This window comes from Sminthopsis crassicaudata, chromosome 2 (genome assembly GCF_048593235.1).
Source record: "Sminthopsis crassicaudata isolate SCR6 chromosome 2, ASM4859323v1, whole genome shotgun sequence".
Classification (NCBI taxonomy): Eukaryota; Metazoa; Chordata; class Mammalia; order Dasyuromorphia; family Dasyuridae; genus Sminthopsis; species Sminthopsis crassicaudata.
This window is the reverse complement of record NC_133618.1, coordinates 515,378,621-515,403,246: the sequence shown is the minus strand read 5'-3', so window position 1 is coordinate 515,403,246 and position 24,626 is coordinate 515,378,621. Positions and strand designations below refer to the sequence as shown.

Genomic DNA, 24,626 nt, shown 5'->3' with positions numbered 1-24,626 from the left:
TCACTTCCACTGAAGAACTGACCATTCAGTCATCTGACAAATCTCTCCCCATCCCTGTCTCTCTAGAGTCCATCAAGATAAAATATAAGTATGTTCTTTACAGCTATATATTATAGTGGAGGCAGTCCCGACTCGGGGTCAGGGAGACCTAAGTTCAAATCTTCTCTCAGATACTATTAGTATTGTTGCCCTAGGAAAATATTACAATCTCTCTCAGCCTGTTTCCTTACTTATATAGTGCTTACCTCACCTGTTGGAAGCATTTGGTAAATCCAACCTGTCAATTCCTCGCTAATACATGCCTACCCACCACATACACACACCAAAATTTCTCTTACAAAAGTTAAGCATAGAAATAAATTATTGATATTATTATTATTATTATTATCATTACAAGTGATAGATTGATAGTGATGAGGAAAGGAAGAGGAAGGATCTATTAAAAATGAAGATGATACAAAAGATGTCAATCTAAAAAATTTTTTAATGTCCATTCTCTTCTACACCAAGTTTAATCAGAAAAACTCAGTGTAACTAGGGTATTATTTCCTCAATCCATCCCATCACTACTAGCTTTCTTCTTGTCCTAACAATATCCATCAAACCCAGAATTCTAATAGTTCCTACTTTCTTCTTGCATTCATCTTTGCTAATGTACCTCCAAATACCATGTGGCACTAATAGTTCCTGAGAGATGAACCTGATGAGTTTAAACTAGCATTCCCCAAAGACCACCAGAGTAGGAGAAATAAAGAAGAACTGATGAAATTCACATCTACCAGTTTCTCACTTTTCAAGTCTGTACCAATAGTGATCACCAAAAAAGAAATATAAAAATAAATAAAATAAATCTCTGACTTCCAACTAACTATAAGGTAAGAGGTAAGAATCAGAGGTTTTCTCCCCTCCCACCATCCATTTCTCTCCTCTGTGGTGGTTAAATCTGTTGTTGACTATTCTTTTAAACATTGATTTATTTGCATCCATGGAAATACATTTTATGTTTTAACTATACATTGAGGAGTTTACTGATGTTAAATCTAAACTTTCAGAGGAAGAAGGAAATAGATGGGGATGTAGTCTCCCCTCAGAACTCTGAAGGATATACTAATATATTTCTGCTGGGCCAAAAGAGGAAAATTTAACTGCTTACTTTGTAACCATTAACTTTTCCATTTTCCTATTTACATTTTAGAGTTTATATTGTAGCAGCATCAATTCATTCTACTCATGCCATGACTAAGGAGGAGGGAGCTGCTTTGGCTGCCATAAAAGGTAGAGGGAGAACTAAAGAGATAAATACAAATGTGTGTGCTCTGGCTCTCTTGCTTCTGTTCCCAGGACAAAATTATCCTGTGAAGGCTGCACTTTTACACAGGAGCTGGGTCATGAAACAAACAGCAAGATAGAAGAAGCAGAAGCTGAGCCTGACAAGAAGGACTGGCATTGAAGAAAAGAGATGTGAGGAAAAATCGGGTCTGAACCCAGATTGCCAGGAGCTACCCTGGAGGAGCCAGAAAGAAGTCAAGTTGTTTCAGGTCCCCAACTATATTTACTTTCACTCTCCATCCATCTATTGGTTTATTATATTTAAACATTTCCCATAGTCTCTGAGGTTTTTTGTTTGTTTGTTTGTTTGTTTATTATGTGTGGATATTTGCTAAATCCAACACTTGGGATGCTTGCAGACCATGATGTGAGCAATTGAGTCTAGACTTACAGATTGTATCTGAGATATTCAGCTTTGGGAGCACATCTATATAAATTAGATGTGTGTCACAAGATCTGAGAGTGGCTGGCATGTAGCCTACTTGGTATTTGTTTTTTTTTGTTGTTTTTGTTTTTTTTTTTAGTATCTTATTGTAATCCTTTTTTATTCTTTAAGTTAAGGTAACTTACCTCCTTAAGTTAAGACCATGTACAAATAAGCCAAACTTGTGGTTAACTTGTAATACTATATTCATGTGATTAGGATTCACTGAAATACAACAAATGAGAAAATAAGGCAGAGTTTCTTTGATTGGTTGGAGCCCAGAGTGATAAGTCCACACTAGCCACACTTCCTTTAACTCTAAAGCTAGAGTCATTAACCAATGAACTAAGTTGTGAGTGGAGGTAGCAACTTTAAAAAGTATGAAGTGAGAGACCCATAGCTCAGGAGTATTCCCAGCACCTCTTGGTGTTGGATCAAAATTTCCAATTGCAATTTCTGTTTCTAATTGCAATTCCAATTCCAATTACAAGAACTTGGGCTTTCATTCTTGAAAAAGGTCAGATTACTGTACACAGAGCCCCTTATAGTGTTAAATAACTCTTTAAAAGCATTATGTTTGACTTAAATTATAATAATTTCCTTTGAACATTAACTTCAAATAATAAATTGGCCTTTTTAGTTAAAAGATGGGAAATCCTTGCTATTTAAATTTTAAATTTAAATTTAAAATAATTATTTTATAACAAAGAAAGCACATAATCTTTTTATTAATAAAATCTGTGATTTCCACCAATGTAGATAAGTGCCTATTCTGCAAATTATAGTCTTAGAGAACCTTCTAAGTTCTCTTACTTAGGTAAGTTTTCTTACCTAGTCAAGTGACTTGCTCTGGCTCACACAGTCATCATATGTGAAATGCAGGTTCTTCTGACCCTGGAGCCATCTCCTATTCACTAAGTCTCTGCTGCTTCTCATATTTACCCTTATCCAGTTTGAGCATCTCCATGCCCAGGCTTTTTTTTTTTTTTAATCAGTTCCTCTTATGATGTTCTACAGTTATCCTCAACATTTACTTTTAACTGTTGGCAGTTTTCTCAGAGTATATAATACAATGAAATAATTTGGTCAATGTAATAGTACTTTACTATTTGCCTTTTTTCCATTAGATTGTAAGTTCCTTGAAAACAGATTTAGTACATCATGCTATGTAACTGACATACAGAAGACGCTTAGTAGTAAATGTTTATTGAATTGAATCAAAAAGTATTGGAAATTTGAATTTTTGAGCAATGTCTATCATAAAAGCCCCTAGAACTTTCCCTCCTCTATAGAAAAATCTCACATAGAAGAGGATATGAGTCCCACATAATTTACTCATCTACCTTCATAAAAAGTATTTAGTTGTTCCTTCTTTTCAACTTGCTCCCCAGAACCACACTAAAATAAACTCCAGGGAACTTCCTAAAGAGGTCATTTTGGGTCAAAAGGGTTTTGAAAAGTTTCAGCTGTATCCAAAAAGCAGAGGATGAAATATATCTCCCCTCTTTCAGTACAAGAGTGGACATATACAGAATGCTGTATATGTTAACAGAACTGGTCATTTTGACACTGGTTTTGCTTAATTGTTTTTCTTTGTTACAAAGTCAGGTACCATTTGTGAGCAATATTAGGATACACTGGTCAAAAACTCAATAAAGACTGAAAAAACAAAAGTTATCAATAACTTTTAAAAAATAATAATTGGAACTTCAGATGATGGGGGGTGGAATCTGAAACTTTCCTGATATGAAAAATTGTCATTTTACAACCATAGGAAGGACAGTTGTTACAAGATAAACAATGGAACTAATGATTCTGTTTTTGTTATATATAAACATTATGACTAAGTTTATTCTGCTTTAGAACTATATTGGAAGTTTTCATTGACTCTTTCAGAAGATCTCTCTCTTGTCCCTTTTTGATTATGAGATGTTTCTCAATTCTCACTAGACACTTTATGGGAAAGATACTGAAGATATAGTGTGGTGGTAGACTGAAAAGGAACATTTACTCTATCTCTGTATACATGGTTTAACAGAGAAAGATAGCAAAGTCTCCAGAAATCAGTTTGATAGGGCATATGATGTAATGCTCTTTTCTTTTCTATAACACATTATCTTCAGTCAATCAACAAGTTTTTATTAAACTCCTTTTATTATGTGCCTGGAACTATAAATACAAAAATGAACTAGCAAGAAATTCTTCAGGGAGTGGACACAGTACATTGGTAGGAGTGGTAACCAGGAAAAGAAGTTTTGGTCTAGATAGTCACAAGGATTATGAGGGAAGCCACAGGACAATAGATTGTCACACACTCTCTGGTAGATGAGGTGACTTATTTAGATAATTGTTCCCAAAGCAATATAGAGAAAGGAAAGCCTTTCAGATCTAGTGCTAAAAAGAATTTCACAGATTATATCGTCTAACTGCCTCTTTTTTACACTTGAGGGAACTGAGGCTCAGAGAGGCCCAATGTCACATAGGAACTAAGTGGAAGAGAAAGCATTTAAACCCAAGTTCTCCAACTCCAGAGCCTCAGATCTTTCCACTGTCCCACAGAAGAGACAGATCATCCCATTGGAGAGCAAATGTACTGGGTAAGACATGGTGTTGTGATGTTGGAATATGAACCATTTGGGAGAAATTGAACAGTATTTCAAACAGGACTAGCTAAGTGTTTGTGCAGTGGATAAAGCTCCAGGCCAGGAGTGTGGGCCTGAGTTCAAATTCAGCCTCAGATGCTTACTAGCTGTGTGAACCTCTGCAAGTCAATTGATATCTGTTTGCCTCAATTGGATCATCTGTAATATGGGATTAATACTATCTTTCAAGATTATAGTGAAGATAAAATTTGATAATAATGGTAAAGTGTTTAGCAAAATGCCAGCATTGTAAAAATGTTAGCTATTATTAAATAGTTTATTTTAAATTAATCCAAAATTAGATTTTTCACAACTTGCATTTATATTCAATTCAATGAATATTTGTTGAATGCCTACTTTGTACCACTATGTTAGATGCTAGAGATACAAAGAAATAAACAAAATAGTCCCTTTCCTCGTTTATATTCTACTTAGGCAGATATATAGATATATTTACACATATAAAAATATATATATGTATGTGTATATACATGTACACGCTATACCTGTGTATATACATACATCTGTGTGTGTACAAATGAATTGACACAAGCTAATTTCAAAGTATTAACTAATTAGGGCTTTACATAGGACATAGCACTGATTATTTGATCCTCTTTATTTAAACTTAATTCAATTCACTGAGCATCTAATTTAATTCAATAAACATTGAATTCAAGTCTTTGTTCATTAACTCATGAGTTGGTAAATAGTTTAGGTCCTGAAACTTTTTTCACCACTGATCTACCTAAGTCTGAAAAAATGAATTAGCAGGTCTGATCTTTAATTACCATTACTCATAGATCAACTCATCCCTTAGTAGAATAATCCTTATCTCTGAGACAGGACTATCTAAATCCATGTCCAAAATGTCTGATCTATCTTTGGGTTCTCAAGGAAAATATTTTTCTTGAAGGGTTGAGGAGTGACTTGGCCAGAAAGCCAAGAAAGAGGAGATTGTAAAGCATCAGGATTGTCTCACCTTTCTTTTGTTCCTGTGACAGCCTAAACTGAAGAAAAAGTTAAAGAAATTCACCAGGAATGTTTTTCCTAAAGCTGTTTTCTTCTTTATCACCACAAATTTCTTTTCATGCATCACCTAAAGGTAAGAGATTGTGCTCTGAGACTTTCCATAAAGCTACAATTCCCTTTCATGGTCCAGCCTTTAAAGGATTTCTTAAGCAATTCTAAGCTATTCATTAAATTATTCATTAAATTTCGAGAAGAGCTACTTTCAGGTCTATTGATGGATGGGTGAATTTATTTAAAAAACATTTTTTCAGGATGTATCACATAAGTACAGCTTCTCTTTTTTGTGTTAACCTTAAAAATAGAATCAGAAATAGGTTCTATTTTGGGATAACATAAAGAGTTGCTTTTTCACTCAATTATATGAACATTTATTAAGTACTGACTATATGCAGGGCAGTCAGCTATGTGTCAAGCACAGGATACAAAGAAAAGCAAAAAAAAATCCTTGCCCTCAAGAACTTCACAGTCTAATGAAAAAAAAAAAAAATGAAGACAACTGTGTGAGTAAAATAAATTGGAGATAACCAATAGAGGGAAGGCACTAGCATTAAGGGGAACTGGAAAAGGCTTCTTGGGGATGATGGGAGTTTAGCTAAACACTGAAGAAAGCCACAAGTCAGAAATGAGGAGAGAATGAGAATTCCAGGCATGGAGGACAACCAGTGAAATTGCCCATAGATAGAGTGCCCTGTGCTAGGAACAGCAAGAAAGAAGTCAGTATTATTGGATGGAAGAGTATGTGGGCTCATTGTCCTATACCAAGGGAACTTAAAAAATAAAAATGAAAGTTCATAGAAACCTTATTTATTGGGGTACAAAGCATGTGCACAAATAAGTATAATACAAGGTAATGTAAGAAGGGGGTGAGAAAATAAACAACCAGGTAGTTCAGGGAAGGGAAGGACTATGGAGAAGATAACAAATGGGATGTTGGAATAGATGGTACAGAGGAAGCCAAGAGAAACTAGGTGGGTCTATTTAATGTTCCAAATCCATAATACATATATATATATATATATATATATATATATATATATATATATATATATATATATATATATATATATATATATATATATATATACATATATATATATACACATACATATATATGTATAAACATACATATATATTTACCCATACATGTATGTGTGTATAGATGTACATACATATACATGTGTACATACATACATGTGTGTGTACAAATGAATTGACACAAGTAATTTCAAAGTATTAACTAATTAGAGCTTTAAGTAGGACATAGCACTGATTATTTGATCCTCTTTATTTAAACTTAATTCAATTCACTAAGCATCTAATTTAATTCAATAAACATTGAATTCAGGTCTTTGTTCATTAACTCATGTGAGTTACCAGCTTTTATACTTCAATGATGAAAACGTATTGTCTGAGATGAAGGTAGTATAGAGGATTTCTACTTAATGGGGCTCTTAAAACAGAGACAGATCAATCACTTGTTAGGGCTGTCATAAGAATGATTCTTAGTGCAATCTGGTCTAACTGAACTGCTGAACACCTTTAAAAGTCTCTGACACTATAGCTTCTCTCCACTGTGTATGTGAATGGGTTCATGCATATGGTCATACTTCCCCTCTCTGGACTTTACACTGACTTCTAGAAAATAACCCTGAAAAATATGCTGTTCTCAAATCCGAGCCAAGGACTTTCCCAGGATCAGAACCTTGAACTCTATGCTTGTCTAACATTGATTTAGGAAGCAGATTGAAGAATAGAAGAAAATAAGAGGACCCCTTGATAGAAGGGCTTCAACCTTTCCTGCCCTTGGTCGCCTGACCTATTGGGGTTGGGAATACAATTCAAAACATCAATGATAAAGAGAGGAAGATATGAAGAAGTAGGATTATTTTTAATCATTCCCACCAATCCAGATTCTTATAATCCAAGTCAAACACTAAAAGTGAATCAGAAGAGGGAAGGAGGAGGGAAGATTAAAAAAAAAAAAAAAAAAAAAAAAGTGAAGTAAGAAATGGAGGATCAGGGGCATTTAGACTATCTGATTTCCCAACATTGCTCCCAATTCCTATGGAAACCAGAAGTACAAAAGTCTATGAATTCTACCATTAGATTTGTGATCTCCATTTCTCAATTGAAAAACTGAGCTCAGGCAGCAATATAATGGAGGTCCTGAACCATGGTGTCTTAAACAACATCCTTATCACTAGAATATTTCTTGTTTCCTTTGTAAAGTGTCTTATTTCCTTTTATCAGCTCTAAGCAGCAGCCGTTTGGGGAGGTGATGGAAAATAGAGGAAACATTACAACCATCTCTAAATCAGAATCAACTGTAACTCTCTTCTGGTTTGATAGAGAGATTGATAAGAGGTAAAATCTAAACTGCCACAATCCCATCCAATCCTATCCCCAACTCATGCAAAAAATCATCCACTCTTCCTAGGTAAATACAAGAGTTCTAAACCTAGCCTGGAAAAAAAAATTACCACCTACAACAAATGTTCCAAGGGAATACCTTTAATATTAAAGTAATATAAAAGTAATTAAAGCAAATAAAAAAGTAAATAAAAAAATAAAAGTAATAATAAAGTATTAAAGTAAAAATAAAAAAGTAAAATAAGATTTTGCTTCAGAAAATGTTACCACTGTTAGTTATCCTATTTATTAGCACAAAATTGAGCATAAGTCTCACTGAGTTTCTAACACCTCTACCCCATTCTTACAGATTCTCATTACCTCATGTTTAGACTACTGCAAGAAGCCTGCTGATTGGCCCTCCTGCTTCAAGTCTCTCCCCACTCTAGTCATCATTCTACTACCAAAGTAGTCCTCCTAAAGTATGGATCTGACCATGTCACACAAACTCTCACTAACTAAACTCCAATGGCTCAAACCAGGAAAAAAAAAAGTTCTTATCTGATTTCAATATGTTGATATATTAATCAAAAAAGAAATATATAAAATATTGTTTTTTCTAAGTCAAAATATGGTCCACAATGATCCTTATAACATAATTTATTGGTCCTGTTTCATTTAAGTTTCATACCATTGCTCTACAATAATACTCAAGTAAATAATAAATCAAGCTCTGATTTGTAGGGCTTCTATATTTGCAAGATGTAAATGATTACAGTGTACATTTTATAATCTGTCCAGCTCTAGTCCTAATCCTCCCTTTTTTAGAATTTTCACCCTGGGACACTGCTGTTCTGATTAGTAACTATCTCTCCTGGTCAACTATTTCAGGCCAACCCCAGGCAAGCTTCATTCCCCTTTCCTCCAGCTGTCTTCTTCATAGTCCAACTAACTTGCCATTTTTGTAAGCACCTTTCCTACACAGATTCCCTGACAATAGCCATATCTCTAGTTCTGGAACCATGATCAAATCAGCACCATTGTTCCTGAATAGGGTATATCAATCTGCTCCTTCTTAGCCCTCACCATCCTTGTAACTTTCACAATAGTGACTTCCCTTGGACACCCTCACATACATGTTTTCTCCATCATTAAAATCAAAGTTTCTGATATTGTCTCCCCATTAAAATGTAAATTCTTTTTTTTACATATATGTGTGCATACATCTATATATATATATATACATATTTCTATGCATATATGTGTATATGTGTGTACACACACACACACACACACACACACATATATATATATATATATATATATATATATATATGGGGGTGTATATCACCATAGCTTAATATAATGGTTGGTACATTGTAAATGTTTAAAAATTATTTGATCTTATACTTATCTAAGTCCTTAAGAATTCTGGAATAAGAAATTCCCAATTATTACCCAAATTGTCTCCTCTGAGGCAATTTATTACATTATTTAAATTTGGGATTTGAGGGTCCTTCTGAAATTTACCCAATCGACCTCACCCCAAAATCTTCTCTTTGCTTTCTGTTGTTAATCCCTTTAACCAGAAAAGTGATTTTCCTAAAGCATAATTTTATGTCATGCTTCATAATCAACAAACTCTAATGGCTTATCACCTTCAGCATCAAATAAAAATCCTCTGGTTTTCAATGCCCTTAATAACATAGCCAAACTCATGCAAGCACCCTTCTAGTCCTCAATGTACACTACTACCATCACTCATATACTTTTCAGTCTAAGGACATCCTGGCCATTTCAGGAACAAGAAACTCCATCTTTTGGTTCTGGATATTTTCTCTGACTATCACTCACACTTATAATGCTTTTCCTCCTTATTTCTGCCTCTAACATCCTTGTCTTTCTTCACTCCTCATTAAAATCCCACCTTTTTCAGTAAGTTTTTCTCTATGCCTCTTAATTCTTGTATTTTGCCCCTTGTTTATTTCCTATTTTTTTCTCGATTATAACTTATTTGTACATATTTGTTAAGTTGTTTTCTCACTCATTAAATTTTTAGCTTCCCAAGGGCAAGAACTGGTTTCCCCTCTTTGTTACCTACAGCTTTTAATATAGTGCCTGCCAGAAATTAGATATGGATCCACACTTAACACCATATACCAAGATAAGATCAAAATGGGTCCATGATTTAGGCATAAAGAGGGAGATAATAAATAGATTAGAGGAACAGAGGATAAACCTCTCAGACTTGTGGAGGAGGAAGGAATTTATGACCAGAGGAGAACTAGAGATCATTATTGATCACAAAATAGAAGATTTTGATTACATCAAACTAAAAAGTTTCTGTACAAATAATACTAATGCAAACAAGATTAGAAGGGAAGTAACAAATTGGGAAAATATTTTTAAAAACAAAGGTTCTGACAAAGGTCTCATTTCCAAAATATATAGAGAACTGACCATAATTTATAAGAAACCAAACCATTCTCCAATTGATAAATGGTCAAAGGATATGAACAGACAATTCTCAGAGGAAGAAATTGAAACTATATCCACTCACATGAAAGAGTGTTCCAAATCACTACTGATCAGAGAAATGCAAATTAAGACCACTCTGAGATACCACTACACACCTGTCAGATTGGCTAAGATGACAGGAACAAATAATGACAAATGTTGGAGGGGATGTGGGGAAATTGGGACACTAATACATTGCTGGTGGAGTTGTGAAAGAATCCAGCCATTCTGGAGAGCAATCTGGAATTATGCCCAAAAAGTTATCAAACTGTGCATACCCTTTGACCCAGCAGCGCTACTACTGGGATTATATCCCAAAGAAATACTAAAGAGCGGAAAGAGACATATATGTGCCAAAATGTTTGTGGCAGCTCTTTTTGTTGTAGCTAGAAACTGGAAGATGAATGGATGTCCATCAGTTGGAGAATGGTTGGGTAAATTGTGGTATATGAAAGTTATGGAATATTATTGCTCAGTAAGAAATGACCAGCAGGAGGAATACAGAGAGGGTTGGAGAGACTTAAATCAACTGATGCTGAGTGAAATGAGCAGAACCAGAAGATCACTGTACACTTCAACAACGATACTGTATGAGGATGTATTCTGATGGAAGTGGAAATCTTCAACATAAAGAAGATCCAACTCACTTCCAGTTGATCAATGATGGACAGAGGTAGCTACACCCAGAGAAGAAACACTGGGAGGGGAATGTAAATTGTTAGCACTAATATCTGTCTGCCCAGGTTGCATGTACCTTCGGATTCTAATGTTTATTGTGCAACAAGAAAATGATATTCACACACATGTATTGTACCTAGACTATATTGTAACACATGTAAAATGTATGGTATTGCCTGTCGTCGGGGGGAGGGAATAAGGGAAGGGGGGTAATTTGGAAAAATGAATACAAGGGATAATATTATAAAATATATATATATATATAAAATAAAAAAAATTTAAAAAAAAAAAAATATAGTGCCTGCCATACAGTAGGCATTTAATAAATACTTTTTGACAGATTTACTTACTTTCCATGACTTAATGAATGGATAGAACACCAGCTCTAAAATCAGGAAGACTCATTTTCCTAAATTCACATCCAATCTGAGAAACTTTACTAGATGCATGACCCTGGAGAAATCATTTAACTCAATTTCCTCATCTGTAAATAAGCTGGAGAAAGAAATGGCAAACTACTCCAATATCCAAACTACTCCAATATCCAAACTACTCCAAGAAAAACCCAAATGGTGTCACAAAGAGCCAAATGTCACTGTCATAACTGAACAATACAGAGAAGCAAATAGAAGAAGAGAACAAAAGGACAAAGAACTAGAGTCCCCTATGGGGTTACCCATCTTCAAATGCATGTGAATAATCCAAACACAACTCTTAGAGCCAACAATACTTATCCCTCCAAAATCTTAACCAATCTTCCTTAGCCTTCTTTCTTCTTATATATCCTGCCTTTAAGGTATTTTATTTGTTATTAGTTGTATTATTCTCCTGAAGATTCAATGTTGGTCTCTATATGACTGCTCTGGCCCAATCCAATTCCTACCAAATGGAAAGCCAGGTGGTTGTTCCAGTAGTCACATAGGAGAAATATCATCAAATTGGCTCTTGGACTATAGGAGGACATGAAAGAGAAAGAGGAGCCAATTTTGCAGTATATTACAAAAGGACCTCAGGGACTTCTCTAAAACCTAGAACTCAAACTGAAAGAGAAAAGCAAAGGAAGGAGGAGGAAGCATAGAGGAAAATATAAAGAGAGTAATTAACAGTTCTATCTTAAGAGCATACATAGCTGCATGCTTTAGAACAAACTTTGCAAGGGATGCAAGAAGTCAAGAGGCATAGAATATAATTTCCCTGTTCAGGATGTAAAAGATAACAAAAACTAGCTAAGACTGTGCCAAGGAACAAACTCCAAGTAGGAAAATGTTTGAGGAGAGAAAGAAAGATGCACTGGGGAAAAGAGTGGCAGAATGTAGAGTTCTGTGTTTGAATCTTAGCTCTGATGCTTACAAGCAGCACAAATATAGGTGAATCATTAAACTACCCTAAATCTGTTTCTTTATATTTTAAATGGAGACCACCAATTTTTTGAGATTAAATTTCTCTATTTTGTTAGACAGGAGCCAGTCATGGGTTCAACCCCCAATATCTGTTGGCACAGAAGCTTTAAACCTGTTCCATTTTTACAAGATGGTCCAGATTCACTCTTCCTAAACAGTTCAGTGGCCCTCTATCCTGAAAGTTCACCAATCAACAATAGCCCTGCTACAGCTGTGAACTCTAGAATATAATCTATCTACCAATTCTAATATCCCATCCAGCAAGAACAACAATATTTCTACTCAAAGAAAAACATTTTTGTAACATTAAAAGGTGATAGTGGTATAAATTACTTATTAGAGGCCCCCATCAGCTGGATCCTAATGAGAGAACCAGCCTGGAGAGAAGCACACAGACATGAGGAAATGAAGACAAAGCTTCAGTCTGGAGTCTCTGAGACAATCACAGGGACCCAGATCAGATCATCTCCATGTGAGGACACAGTAGAGAAAAGGCTGTTGATTTCACGAGGACATTTGCCAACATACCCAGATCCCTAGATAGAAGATTGATGATCTGTTGTACAGCTGCAAGATTTGATCAGAGATGATGATGCTATCTCTCCCATCACTGTCCCCCAGTATGGCCCATAATGTAGTTAGATAAGGGGAATGACCAAATCACAAGGCCCTCTTGAGAAACAATCTAAAGATAATAAGCTCTACACAATCCATTAGGAAATGAGAAAGGGAAAAGAGATTGGTGAATGCAAATGGGGGGCAAATTACTTCTGGGACTAAGGGGATAAAGTCAGTAATGAAACTTAAGTGAGTTGTCTTCTCTAAAAAGTTTCTGTAATAGGGAAGTTGAGAAAATACATCATATAAATGCCTTCCCTCTCCCACCCACCATTCACTTGACATCACTGTCAGATCATACAGTCTTATTTGGATACTGCAGAGTCAGGCTTTGTCTCCTTCAAAGACCAGGGCCCCCCCAGTCTAATTCATGCTATTTGTTACAACTATCCCTAGTTTAAGGAATTTAATTTATAAAAAAAAAAAAAAGGTATATCACTGTGTTATGCAGGAAAAAAACTAGAATCTATATATCATATGCCTATATATCAACTTCTATAGTGTGAAAAAACCTACCTTTTGGAAAATAACTCTTGTACACTAGAAGGTTGGCTGAATTTTGGATGACTAGAAAGATTCACTACAGAAACAATATGTCAGCAAGGGGATGAACTGGAGTCCTATAATCTAAGCCTGCCTTGGATGTTTGTAATGACAGCTTCAAGGAGCTTTCAGTTTGGGGATGATCTTGATGTTTCAGTTATATCTTATATCCTCATGTTTATTGTAATATAGTTTTTGTTGTAGTAGGCAAAACTGGAGTATCTGTCTGTAAATGAGTAATTAGTAAAGTGGGAACATGCAAGATTAGGGAGAAGGGCTATCTGTTCCTGATGCTATGAAATCAAAAAGTCCCAGTCTTTTAATCTTAAGAGTTCCCAGTGAAAACTAGGAGTGTTTCTAGGATTATGAAGTTTAATTAGCTTGTAAGATAGCCACAGGAAGGGAACTAAGGCTCAGAGATGAAATGGCTTCTCTAGGATCACAGTGTTGGAAATATAAAGCAATAAATGTCAGAACCAAAGATTTATGTTCAGACTCTTAAGACCAGTTTTCTTTCCATTGTATTGTGATTACTTAATTTGTTAAGTCAAGCTAAAAATAGAAAATGTTTCAAAGTTCAGTTTAAGAAATGTTTTTAAAATGTTATCAATAAGCAGCAATGACAGCAATTCTTTTTAGAACTTCTGAATCCCTATCAGTGGGTGCCCATTGTAAAGTAAGCATAGACCAAGGCCTTGAAGGATATGTGAATGTTTAACGTCAAGAAGAAAAGATTTAATGGAATGAGCTATTTTCAAGATTTTGGCTCCGTATAAGGAAGACTTCATCACAATTTAGGCATATTTAAGCTAAACATCAGAAATTAAAAAAAAAAAAACTCACCTCAAGAACTTGAGGTTTCCCTTCTTGGGGGTGTTCAAGCAAAAGCTATATGACTACTTGTCATATGTTCTATATCAGGTGCAAAGATTCCTTTTGTGTATAGGTTAACTAGATTGGCCATTGAGTTCCCCTCTGTGATTTTCTGAATTAGAACTTTCCAAAAGTGGAATCCACTGTTGGAGGCAGTAATAATGCTAAAAATGATTTCATTCTGTTCATTGATGTAGCTCGTTTCCTTAGTATAACTCAGTTTTTCAGAACTTGATTGTTTCTGAGAAAACTGATAAAAATCAAGTTTTTAATTTTAAAAAAGGCAAGGACAGACTTGGAATCCTGTGGTATCCCCACCAGAGTTTAGAAATCTTTTGACAGCTTGCCAGGTCACAAATGACAAGGCTTAAAAATCCCTATACCAATAATGACAAATTGCAACTGTCCTTATATTTATCAAAATCTGGTTTCTTAAGTAATTTTAGCAGCACTTTTTATTGTAGCAAAGAATTGGCGAATGCCCAAGAACTAGTGAATGGCTGAATAAATTATTTCATATGAATGTGATGAGATATTATTCTTTCACAAAAAAAAAAATTACAGATGGGACCAATTCAGAGAAACCTGAGGAAACTGTGAGAATTACTTGAGAGAGATAAGCAGAAATGAGAAAACAAATGTATGCAGTGATTTCAGTGGAAGAACTTGGTAAGATTTAAGAACTCTAACAATATAATAAGTAGTCATAACGCTTCAGAAGACTGATAATATGCTTCCCACTCTTTGACAGAAATGATAGTCTAGAGGCACAAGATGGAACATGTATTTTCAGATGGGGGGGGGGGGTAAGGGGAAAGAACTATAACCTGTTGCTTACCAAATCTTTATTTCCTTAAGGACTAATTTCTTTTTTTATTAAATCTTTTTTTTTATTTTTCAAAGCATATGCATAAGATTATTCTGCAACATTAGCCCTTGCAAAACCTTGTGTTCCAGTTCTCCCCTTTCTCCCATCCCCTTCCCTAGATGGCAAGTAGTCCAATATATGTAAAACTTGATATATGTTATATATGTTAAATCTGATATATGCATACATATTTATATAATTATCTTGCTATACAAGAAAAATCAAACCAAACCAGCAAAGAGCATGATGAAGAAATTAAAGTGCAAACAAACAAAAACAAAAAGAATAAAAAGGCTATGTTGTGAACCACACTCAGTTTCCACAGTCCTCTCCTGGATGTAATGGCTCTTTTGATCACAAGACCACTGGAACTGGTCTGAATTATCTCATTGTTGAAGAGCACCACATCCATCAAAGTTGATCATGATATAATCTTGCTGTTGCTCTATCTCCTGGTTTTACACATCAATTCATGCAAATCTCTCCAGGCCTTTCTGAAATCATCCTGCTTATCGTTTCTTACAGAACAATAGTATTCCATAACATTCATATACCACAATTTACCCAACCATTCTCCAATTGATGGGCATCCACTCAGTTTCTAGTTTCTTGCCACTACAAAGAGGGCTGCCGCAAACATTTTTGCACATGGGGGTCCCTTTTCCTCCTTTAAGATCTCTTTGGGATATAAATTGGATCAAAGGGAATGTACAGTTTAATAACTCTTCTTAAGGCCTATTTTCCCAAGCCTCGATTGCAATGCTGTTTTGATCCACCCTGTGATTTAGGCACAGTTACTACTTTCAACCCATTTAACTCTTTAATAAAGAATACCTGCTATTGCAGTTGTCTCCTTTCAATTAGCCCTTTCAATTAAAGACATATATTCCACTTCTCACCTCACCTCCCAAATTATTTCTATTTCAAATATGAAAATTCTCATTTCCCCTCACATTTTTTTCTAGAATATTACCATTGAAATATAGAAAAAGTTTCCAATAAAGAAAGGCTTCAGTTAGCACCATGAAACTCTCAGAGATTAAGAGGTTACAGTGCCCAATCAGTGTTCAAACCAAAAGTATGTGGATATGAGATGGAGGCAAAGACAAGAATCAGGTGGATCAGTTAATGGAAAATGTTTTCCCCTTGTGTTTCCCCAAAAATATTCCTAGACTCCATAAACAAAAGATCTCTTCACTTATGATCTTGGACCATTTAGTGATTTGTCAGGATTATTTTTGGTTCTCTGTGGACATGAATAATACTCCTAAATGGTCATGAATGGGCATGCTCCTAAATTAGGACTCAAAAAAGTCAAGTGAGATGCAGAATGAGAAAGGGGTCAACCTTCCTTTCCCCCATATAGATATTCTTACCTTCAGCTCATTACCTCCTCTTCCACAATTCCATCCCATTCCTCTCATCACGTTTTTTTCCTAACCTTTATCTTCTGTCATTTAGTAGCATTTCCTCACTCCCATATACTTCACCTTAACTCATCTTCCTTAATACTACAAGTCTGCCATTCTATCCTTTCTTCAATTAATCTATGGAATGGCCAAAAGGGCCCAGTTCTTAGTGTCTACAGCAGTCTGGAAGGAATGATCCTCCTTCGTGAGGGCTTCAGACACATCTTTACTCAGAGTCACTCATTCTGATAGAATGTAAACATTCTTGATAATAAAAACAAGGTTTAGGGTTTTTTGGGGGGGAGAGAGCTGGTGGTTGTTATTTTTGTTGTTTTTGTTTTATTTTGGTATATGTAGCACTGTACTTGGAACATTAAAAGTGCTTTAATTTGTTGATTGGTTGATTGGTCCAAGTCTAAGCTTGGGGACCCAGGACAACATAGAGGGGAGCCAAGAGCAAGGGCAGGAGAAATTATGTTTAATCAGATAACTGGTTCTACCCCAATGGAAGAAACTGTGACCAGGAATTTCCTGTGGTCAGTGAGCCCCTCCCTTTTCTCCCTGCCTTAGCTACAAATCCCAGAAGGTAGGAGATAGCTGGAACAGAAGCAGCATCTGCTATGTGTATTCTCTCTGAGAAGATGAAGCTCCTCTTCCTCCTGCTGCTGACTTTTCTTCTGTCTCATGAGACTGGGGCTGGTGAGTCTCCTATTGTCCAGAAAAACAGGCTTGAGTCAGAATTCCCCATATACTACAGAAGTACATTTGAGTGCATTTGTTCCAGGACAGATATTTCTTACTGAGCCCAGTCTCTTTCCAGAGAGAGACTCCTTATTTAAATTTCTTCAAAATCTTAGTTTTTCCTCCTCAAGAGGGAAGCTTATGACTTGACCCTAGTCCTTGCAAAAGTACTAAAGGTAAAGGTTAGGAAAAAGTAAAGGGGTAAAAGGTTGGGATTCAAGCTTGTAGATCTTGCCCTATGCTGAAATACAGATGGATATTGTAAGAGGATATACGAAATATAATGATGATACTATTTCAGAGTCACAAACTGGGAGTTATTTTCAGAAGAGAAAAAATAAGAGCTAAGGAGCAATAATAGTAGAGAGAAGACTTAGAGGGCTTCAGCATGAGCTTGATACAAAGTGGTGTGATTGTTAGTTTTAATCCTAGTTTTATGGACCAGATATTTTGTCTCAATTGTGTATATATATATATTTGGGATATGTGCATGGGGGGTCTCTTTCAGATGACATCATTGGGGGTGAAGAATCAAGGCCCCATTCCCGTCCTTACATGGCTTTTCTGAAAATCAAAAATCATGGTTTCTTGTACAACTGTGGTGGATTCCTGATTCGCAGGGATTTCGTGATGACAGCAGCCCATTGTGCAGGAGAGTAAGTTTATCTATCGCTCTTCCCCCTTCCTGATACTCATCAGGTGAGGAATTTGTTAAATCAGAATCTGATAGGAGCACTCCTATCTCTTGGAGAATACTCACCTGAAAGGAAAAAAATCCTAGTTTAAGTAAAAGCAAGAGTGAGCAAGAATATTTATGTTCCTAGTTGAGGTCTGCCCTCCCCTCTCAAGGCCATTCCACCTTTAGTAACTGTCCTGCCCTAAGTGATGGAGCTCCTAATTCAAATCTTACCACCCAAGATTCCATCTCTCACCCAACTTCTTCTCTGACACATCATGACCTTTCTGTTTTTGTTGCTCCCAGAAACCTTAATAACCATGCTTTTATGGAGAATTTATCTCTATCAGAGGATTCTTTGGAAGCACACATTGGTGCCGTGAAGGCCTCTTAATGTCATCCTTGACCTTCTGGACTTCGGTCTCCTAGAGGCTGGATCAAGAGCAGCCTGAGGAAAGACAAGCAGATCACGTGTCACCCTGTCCTCATCTGGACAATCCTTCCAAAGGAAATTAGGGAACTGTCTCTACCCTTGCAAATACTTCAGCCTTGATTACTTGAATCCCACATCCCAACCCTGAACCCACCAGTTGCCATAAAAGCAGGGAGGAGAGACTGGCATCCTAGGAGAGTCCTTGGATCCCATTCCTCAAAATGTTCTCTTCACAAACGATCTAGAATCCCTAATATGTCCATCTTCTCTTGCTCCTCCAACAGCTCCATCAAAGTCATTCTTGGAGCACATAACATCACAAAGACAGAAGAGACTTGGCAGACCATTAATGTTAAGCATCAATTTCCTCACCCTGAATATAATCCCAGAAAAGTTCTCAATGACATCATGTTACTAAAGGTAATGATTAACAGAAAACAAAGAAATGGGAATCAATAAGTTTGGGCCACTAATCTGATCTCGGCCCCTGCCTTAGCTGTGTCACTTTGTACAGGTAACTTGAATTTTCATGTCTCCAATTTTCTTATCTATACCATGAGAAGTTGAACAAAAAGATGCTGAAGTTCATTCTTGCTTCAGTATTCCTTGTTCAATTTTCAGAAATGGGGGAGGGGTGAGAGAAGTTTGACTTATGCCCAAAAACAGAACCATTAGTAACTGGTGAAAAATTAGAAGGGGGAGCATATTTCTGTTCTATCTGAATAAGGAAAAGTATCTTTCATAGGATCATAGGTTTAGACCTAAAAGGGATGTTAGAGACTATTTAGTCCAATCCTTTCAATTTATAGATGAGGAAACAAACCATGGCTCAGAGAGGTTTGAGCACCTTACCCAGGATTACATAGCTACTAAAAATTAGAGGCAATATTTGAAACCAGGTCTTCTTGGCTCCTATTTCAACCCTCTATCCACTAACATTTCTGCCTCTCAAGATCAGGCCTTCCCAGAGTTCAAATCCAAGAGCTCTTCCATGAAATATTCCATTAGACCAATAAGCCAACAATTCAGGAAGTAGTAAGTTCCCCATTACTGAAGGTCTTCAAAAGTTGGATTTCAAAGAGGACCTTTCTATTTGGGAACAAATCATACTGTGATGTCTGGGAGTCCCTTCTAACTCTGAGACACTGTGGTAGTTATGTTTTAGGATCAATATTCTATGAGAATTGTGTGGTCTAAAAAGCACTGAATTCAAAATCAGAAAATATAAAATCATGTTCTAGTTCTAAACACTTACCACCTGGGTGACAATTGAAAAGTTATTTCAGCTCTATGATCTTCAGCTTTCTAATATGTAAAAAGGGAATAATAATATATTACCTACAACATAAGAAAGTTATGAGAAAAGCTGATCATGCTGATGCTGGCTGGGAAACATATATTGCCTAATAATTTTTTTTCATTCATTCAAATCATTTTGCTACTTATGAAATAGTATATAAATACAAGAAATTATGCTTTTTTTCTTCCTCCATTTTATGGTACTAACTCCACCTCCTTTTCTTTTGCCTTCCTTTTCTCAAGAATCTGAGGCCTCTGCATCTCCCTGAGCCTTTGACTTACCTCATATAACCTGTCCCTGGCACTGACAAGCCTTTTTCTTTCCTTCTCAGCTGGAAGAGAAAGCCAAACTAACAATGGCAGTGGGGACTCTCCCCCTGCCCTCAAGATTCAATTCTGTCTTACCTGGGAAAGTATGTCGAGCAACTGGCTGGGGAAGGACAGGAGTAATTGCCCCAGCATCAGACACTTTACAGGAGGTGAAAGTGAGACTAATGAATCCCATAAACTGCAAACACTTTCCATCTTTTGATGAGAGATTCCAGTTGTGTGTAGGGAATCCCAAGTCACGTAAATCACCATTCAAAGTAAGTCTGCATTTCATATTTCTCTTTTTTGGAAATCACTCTCTTTCTAAGAGTCAGAACTCTCCTAATAAAGGATGAGATCAAAACTTTCAACTGGTCCAGGACTTGGGCAGGGTATTGGAAAATGGAACTGGGAGGGAAGAAATGAGAGCTGTGAGAAAAGAAAATATTCCAAATCCCCAGTCCAATTCTCATTTTCCCAGAGTAGGGTAGAAGACACATTCTCTGCTTCCTACTCCCAGATCCTACTCAGAATTTCAGGGGAATGTTGATAGGAAGAAGAGAAGATAGTCTGGAAAGTGCATCTGGATATGAGCCAAGAAAAGAGTCTGTGCTAGAACTTATGAACCCAGGAAGATTTAGGATTTCTGAAACCAACTCAGAAAGAACCAGGGCTTAAGTGGGGGAAGGTAGGATCTACTTTCTTGCTTACTCCTCTTTGTCTAATAGGGAGATTCTGGAGGACCCCTCATTTGTTCTGGTGTGGCCCAAGGAATTGTCTCCTATGGACGAAATGATGCAACACCACCTTGCATCTTCACACGAATTTCACATTACCGCCCCTGGATCAATCAAATACTAAAAGCAAATTAGCTCTGTGGCTCTGGCTCAGAAAAAAGGAATCTCCATCCTAGGGCCCAGCCTCCTCTCAAGGACTTTCCCTCACACTAGGACTGTCCCCCTGTCTGTCCGCTTCATCCCAGAGTATAAGATGCATGAAGGAGAGGAGGGGTTGAAGAATATTACTCTGGACATTGAACGGAAGGTTGACTGTAATTGCAATAAATCTAAGCATCCAGGTTTGTGTGCGTGATTACTTTCTACCACACTCTTCTCTCTATAGTCCCCTCTCTCCCTGCCCAAGGTAGTCAGCATAGCAGCAAAGGACCTCAGAGAGAAGAGGGAGTCAGTATTTACAGTTTTTGAGTGGAAGTAAATGTTCCTCATTATTCTTGTTTGGCTTTTTTCTAATGACTTCTCATTGCCTTAGATTTTAACTGGACTCCACTAAAAAAGTTGGATGCATTTTGAAAATAAAAAAGGGAAGAGAATACAGTCTTCACATGATAAATTATTGACCTTCACTACAATATTTAGCAAAATGCTGGCATATATTATTTTAAAAATCATTTGGGAACATTTTAAAAGGAATGCAAAGCTTTTGTCATTCTTTCTTTTTTATTCTTTGCTATAAGAAATGGTCTTCTGGGGTGAAGAAGAGGAAAGGATACATTTGGAAATAAAAATGTTAAAAACAAAAAAAAAATCCAAAAGATATATTTTTTAATTAAGAAAAAAAAATGAAAGAGAAGTAGTCCTCCATAAGATTTAATAGTGGTTCATCAAGAATAGCTCATCCTAGATTCTCAATAGTTTCTTTTTGGATTGGGTTACTAGACTGATAGATAGGAGGAAAGCCATAGTCTTAGATTTTATCCAGATAGTTGACAGTGATAAGATAGGATTTACAACTCAAAGGGATCTTAGGGAATATGTAGTTCATCTCTTTCATTCTCTACAAGAATGAGGCATAAATTAAGGTTAAGTTACTTGCTCAATTTAACACAGGTATTAAAAAACAAACCCAGCTTCTCTGATTCTAAATCCCTATTACCTTAGTATCTCTTTTGGTAGTCTTATGGTCAAGATGACATTAATCATCCAAACTATAATATAGTGAAATTTTATGTTATATGTGCTTGGTTTTGCTTGAGTGATTAAATCCAAAGGGTAGTCCTTATTATCAACTATCAGTCTATATTGCTCTATAGAGAATTGTCCTTGGAATCTATTATTTGTATTCTTCTGTTAAATACTTTCATCATTGACTTGGATAAGGGTATAAATGTCTTCTCTCTTTTTTTTTTTCATTTTTATTTTCCCCATTACATGTAGAAACAACTCTGGTTATACATGAACATTCATTTTTTACATATTTCCTTATGTGTCATGTTGGGAGAGAAATATCAGAAAAAAGGGGGAAAACCATGAAAGAGAAAAAGAAACAGAAAGAAAAAAAGTAAACATAGCATATATTCATTTACATTCAGTAAATTTCTTTTTCTATATTTCTATGGCATTTTCCATCCAAAGTTTATTGGTGTTGAACCACTGAGAAGAATCAAGTTTGTCATAGTTGACCACAGCACAGTCTTGCTGTTGCTGGGTACGATATTTATCCGGTTCTGCTTGTTTCATTGAGCATTCATTCATTTCATTCTGCTTGTTTCGTGTAAATCTTTCCAGACCTTTCTAAAATCAGGCTTTTCATGATTTTTATAGAACAATAATATTCCATTATTTTCATATACCATAACTTATTCAGCTATTCTCCAATTTATGGGCATATAGATGGCATCTCTACAAAATACACAGAATGGAATAAAGTTAAGGATAGTAAATACATTAAATAAATGACTTTGGATCCAAAAGCACTCAGATTCTATTATCTTTATAAGCTTTAATGATAGGTTTATTCTAATAAAACAGGGAGAAAGTGAGCATTTGAGGGGATCAGACATGTAATTTAATCTATATAAGGATTTTGTGTGTAGAAATAGGAACAAATCTAAAGTCTTACTTCCATGTTCAAAAAAATCAACTTCCTGGCTCAGGTACAAATTGTGTCTACACAATAATTTTCTTTTTTTTTTTTCTTAGTTTCTGTTTATTAAAAAAAAAAACAGAATGGAAAAAAAAGAAAGGCAGAAAAAGAAAATAAATCAAAACAAAACAGAACATTGATTATTATATGCCCAGCAGAACATCAGGGAAGATTCAAAATATATAACAACAAATTTCCAGTTCAAGAAAAGATAGTAGATGAAATTATATTCATGAGTGTCCATCTTTTCTCTGCTTCCTTGTAGGTTGTTCTTTTGTTCTCTGCTACATTTTTTAAAATTCTTTTCCCCCCTTTCATTCCCCTCCACATCCTAAGCAAGCTATAATTAAACACTCACACATACACACACAAACATATACATATACAGTCACACCCATCCACAAACCCACATATATATACACACTCATATATGTGTATACACACATACACATACATACACACCTGCATTTACCCTTGTGTAAACATGCATCCAAAACAGTATTAGTATGGCTGATATATAATGTAGATTGCTCTCTTGATTCAATCTTTAAGTTTTATATTGTCGGACCCACATTTAACACCACATACTAAGATTAGATCAAAATGGGTCCAAGATTTAGGCATAAAGAACGAAATCATAAATAAATTGGAGGAACATGGGATGGTTTACCTCTCAGACTTGTGGAGGAGGAAGGAGTTTGTGTCCAAGGGAGAACTAGAGACCATTATTGATCACAAAATAGAAAATTTTGATTACACCAAATTAAAAAGTTTCTGCACAAACAAAACTAATGCAAACAAGATTAGAAGGGAAGTAACAAATTGGAAAAACATTTTTACAGTTAAAGGTTCTGATAAAGCCCTCATCTCCAAAATATACAGAGAATTGACTTTAATTTATAAGAAATCAAGCCATTCTCCAATTGATAAATGGTCAAAGGATATGAACAGACAATTTTCAGATGATGAAATTGAAACTATTTCCACTCATATGAAAGAGTGTTCCAAATCACTATTGATCAAAGAAAAGCAAATTAAGACAACTCTGAGATACCACTACACACCTGTCAGATTGGCTAAGATGACAGGAACAAATAATGATGAATGTTGGAGGGGCTGTGGGAAAACTGGGACACTGATACATTGTTGGTGGAGTTGTGAAAGAATCCAACCATTCTGGAGAGCAATCTGGAATTATGCCCAAAAAAGTTATCAAAATGTGCATACCCTTTGACCCAGCAGTGTTACTACTGGGCTTATATCCCAAGGAAATACTAAAGAAGGGAAAGGGACCTGTATGTGCCAAAATGTTTGTGGCAGCCCTTTTCATAGTGGCTAGAAACTGAAAAATGAATGGATGCCCATCAATTGGAGAATGGTTGGGTAAATTATGGTATATGAATGTTATGGAATATTATTGTTCTGTAAGAAATGACCAGCAGACTTCCGGCCAAGATGGCGGCGTGGAGGCAGACAGCTGCTTGAGCTCCTCGTTTTCTCTCAGAACTTACTTCATGACAAGTACCTCTGACTTAATGCTTGACCCAGAAAGAAATCCACAAATTATCACCAAGAGAAGACATCCTTGAAAGTCGCCAGAAAA

General features: G+C 35.9%; 1 protein-coding gene and 1 long non-coding RNA gene across 2 annotated transcripts in view; one reads left to right on the top strand and one right to left on the bottom strand.

The window, feature by feature from the left end:
• LOC141553683 (uncharacterized) overlaps window positions 1-24,626 on the bottom strand; it is a 93,193-nt gene that overhangs the window by 22,747 nt on the left and 45,820 nt on the right. The gene's annotated exons all lie outside the window — the stretch shown is intronic.
• On the top strand, window positions 17,281-21,239 carry LOC141553681 (chymase-like). The gene is made up of 5 exons (XM_074285214.1): window positions 17,281-17,381; window positions 17,932-18,079; window positions 18,817-18,952; window positions 20,164-20,418; window positions 20,869-21,239. Exons 1-5 carry the CDS (start codon window positions 17,303-17,305, stop codon window positions 21,010-21,012), a joined length of 762 nt encoding a protein of 253 aa, XP_074141315.1. The 5' UTR covers window positions 17,281-17,302; the 3' UTR covers window positions 21,013-21,239.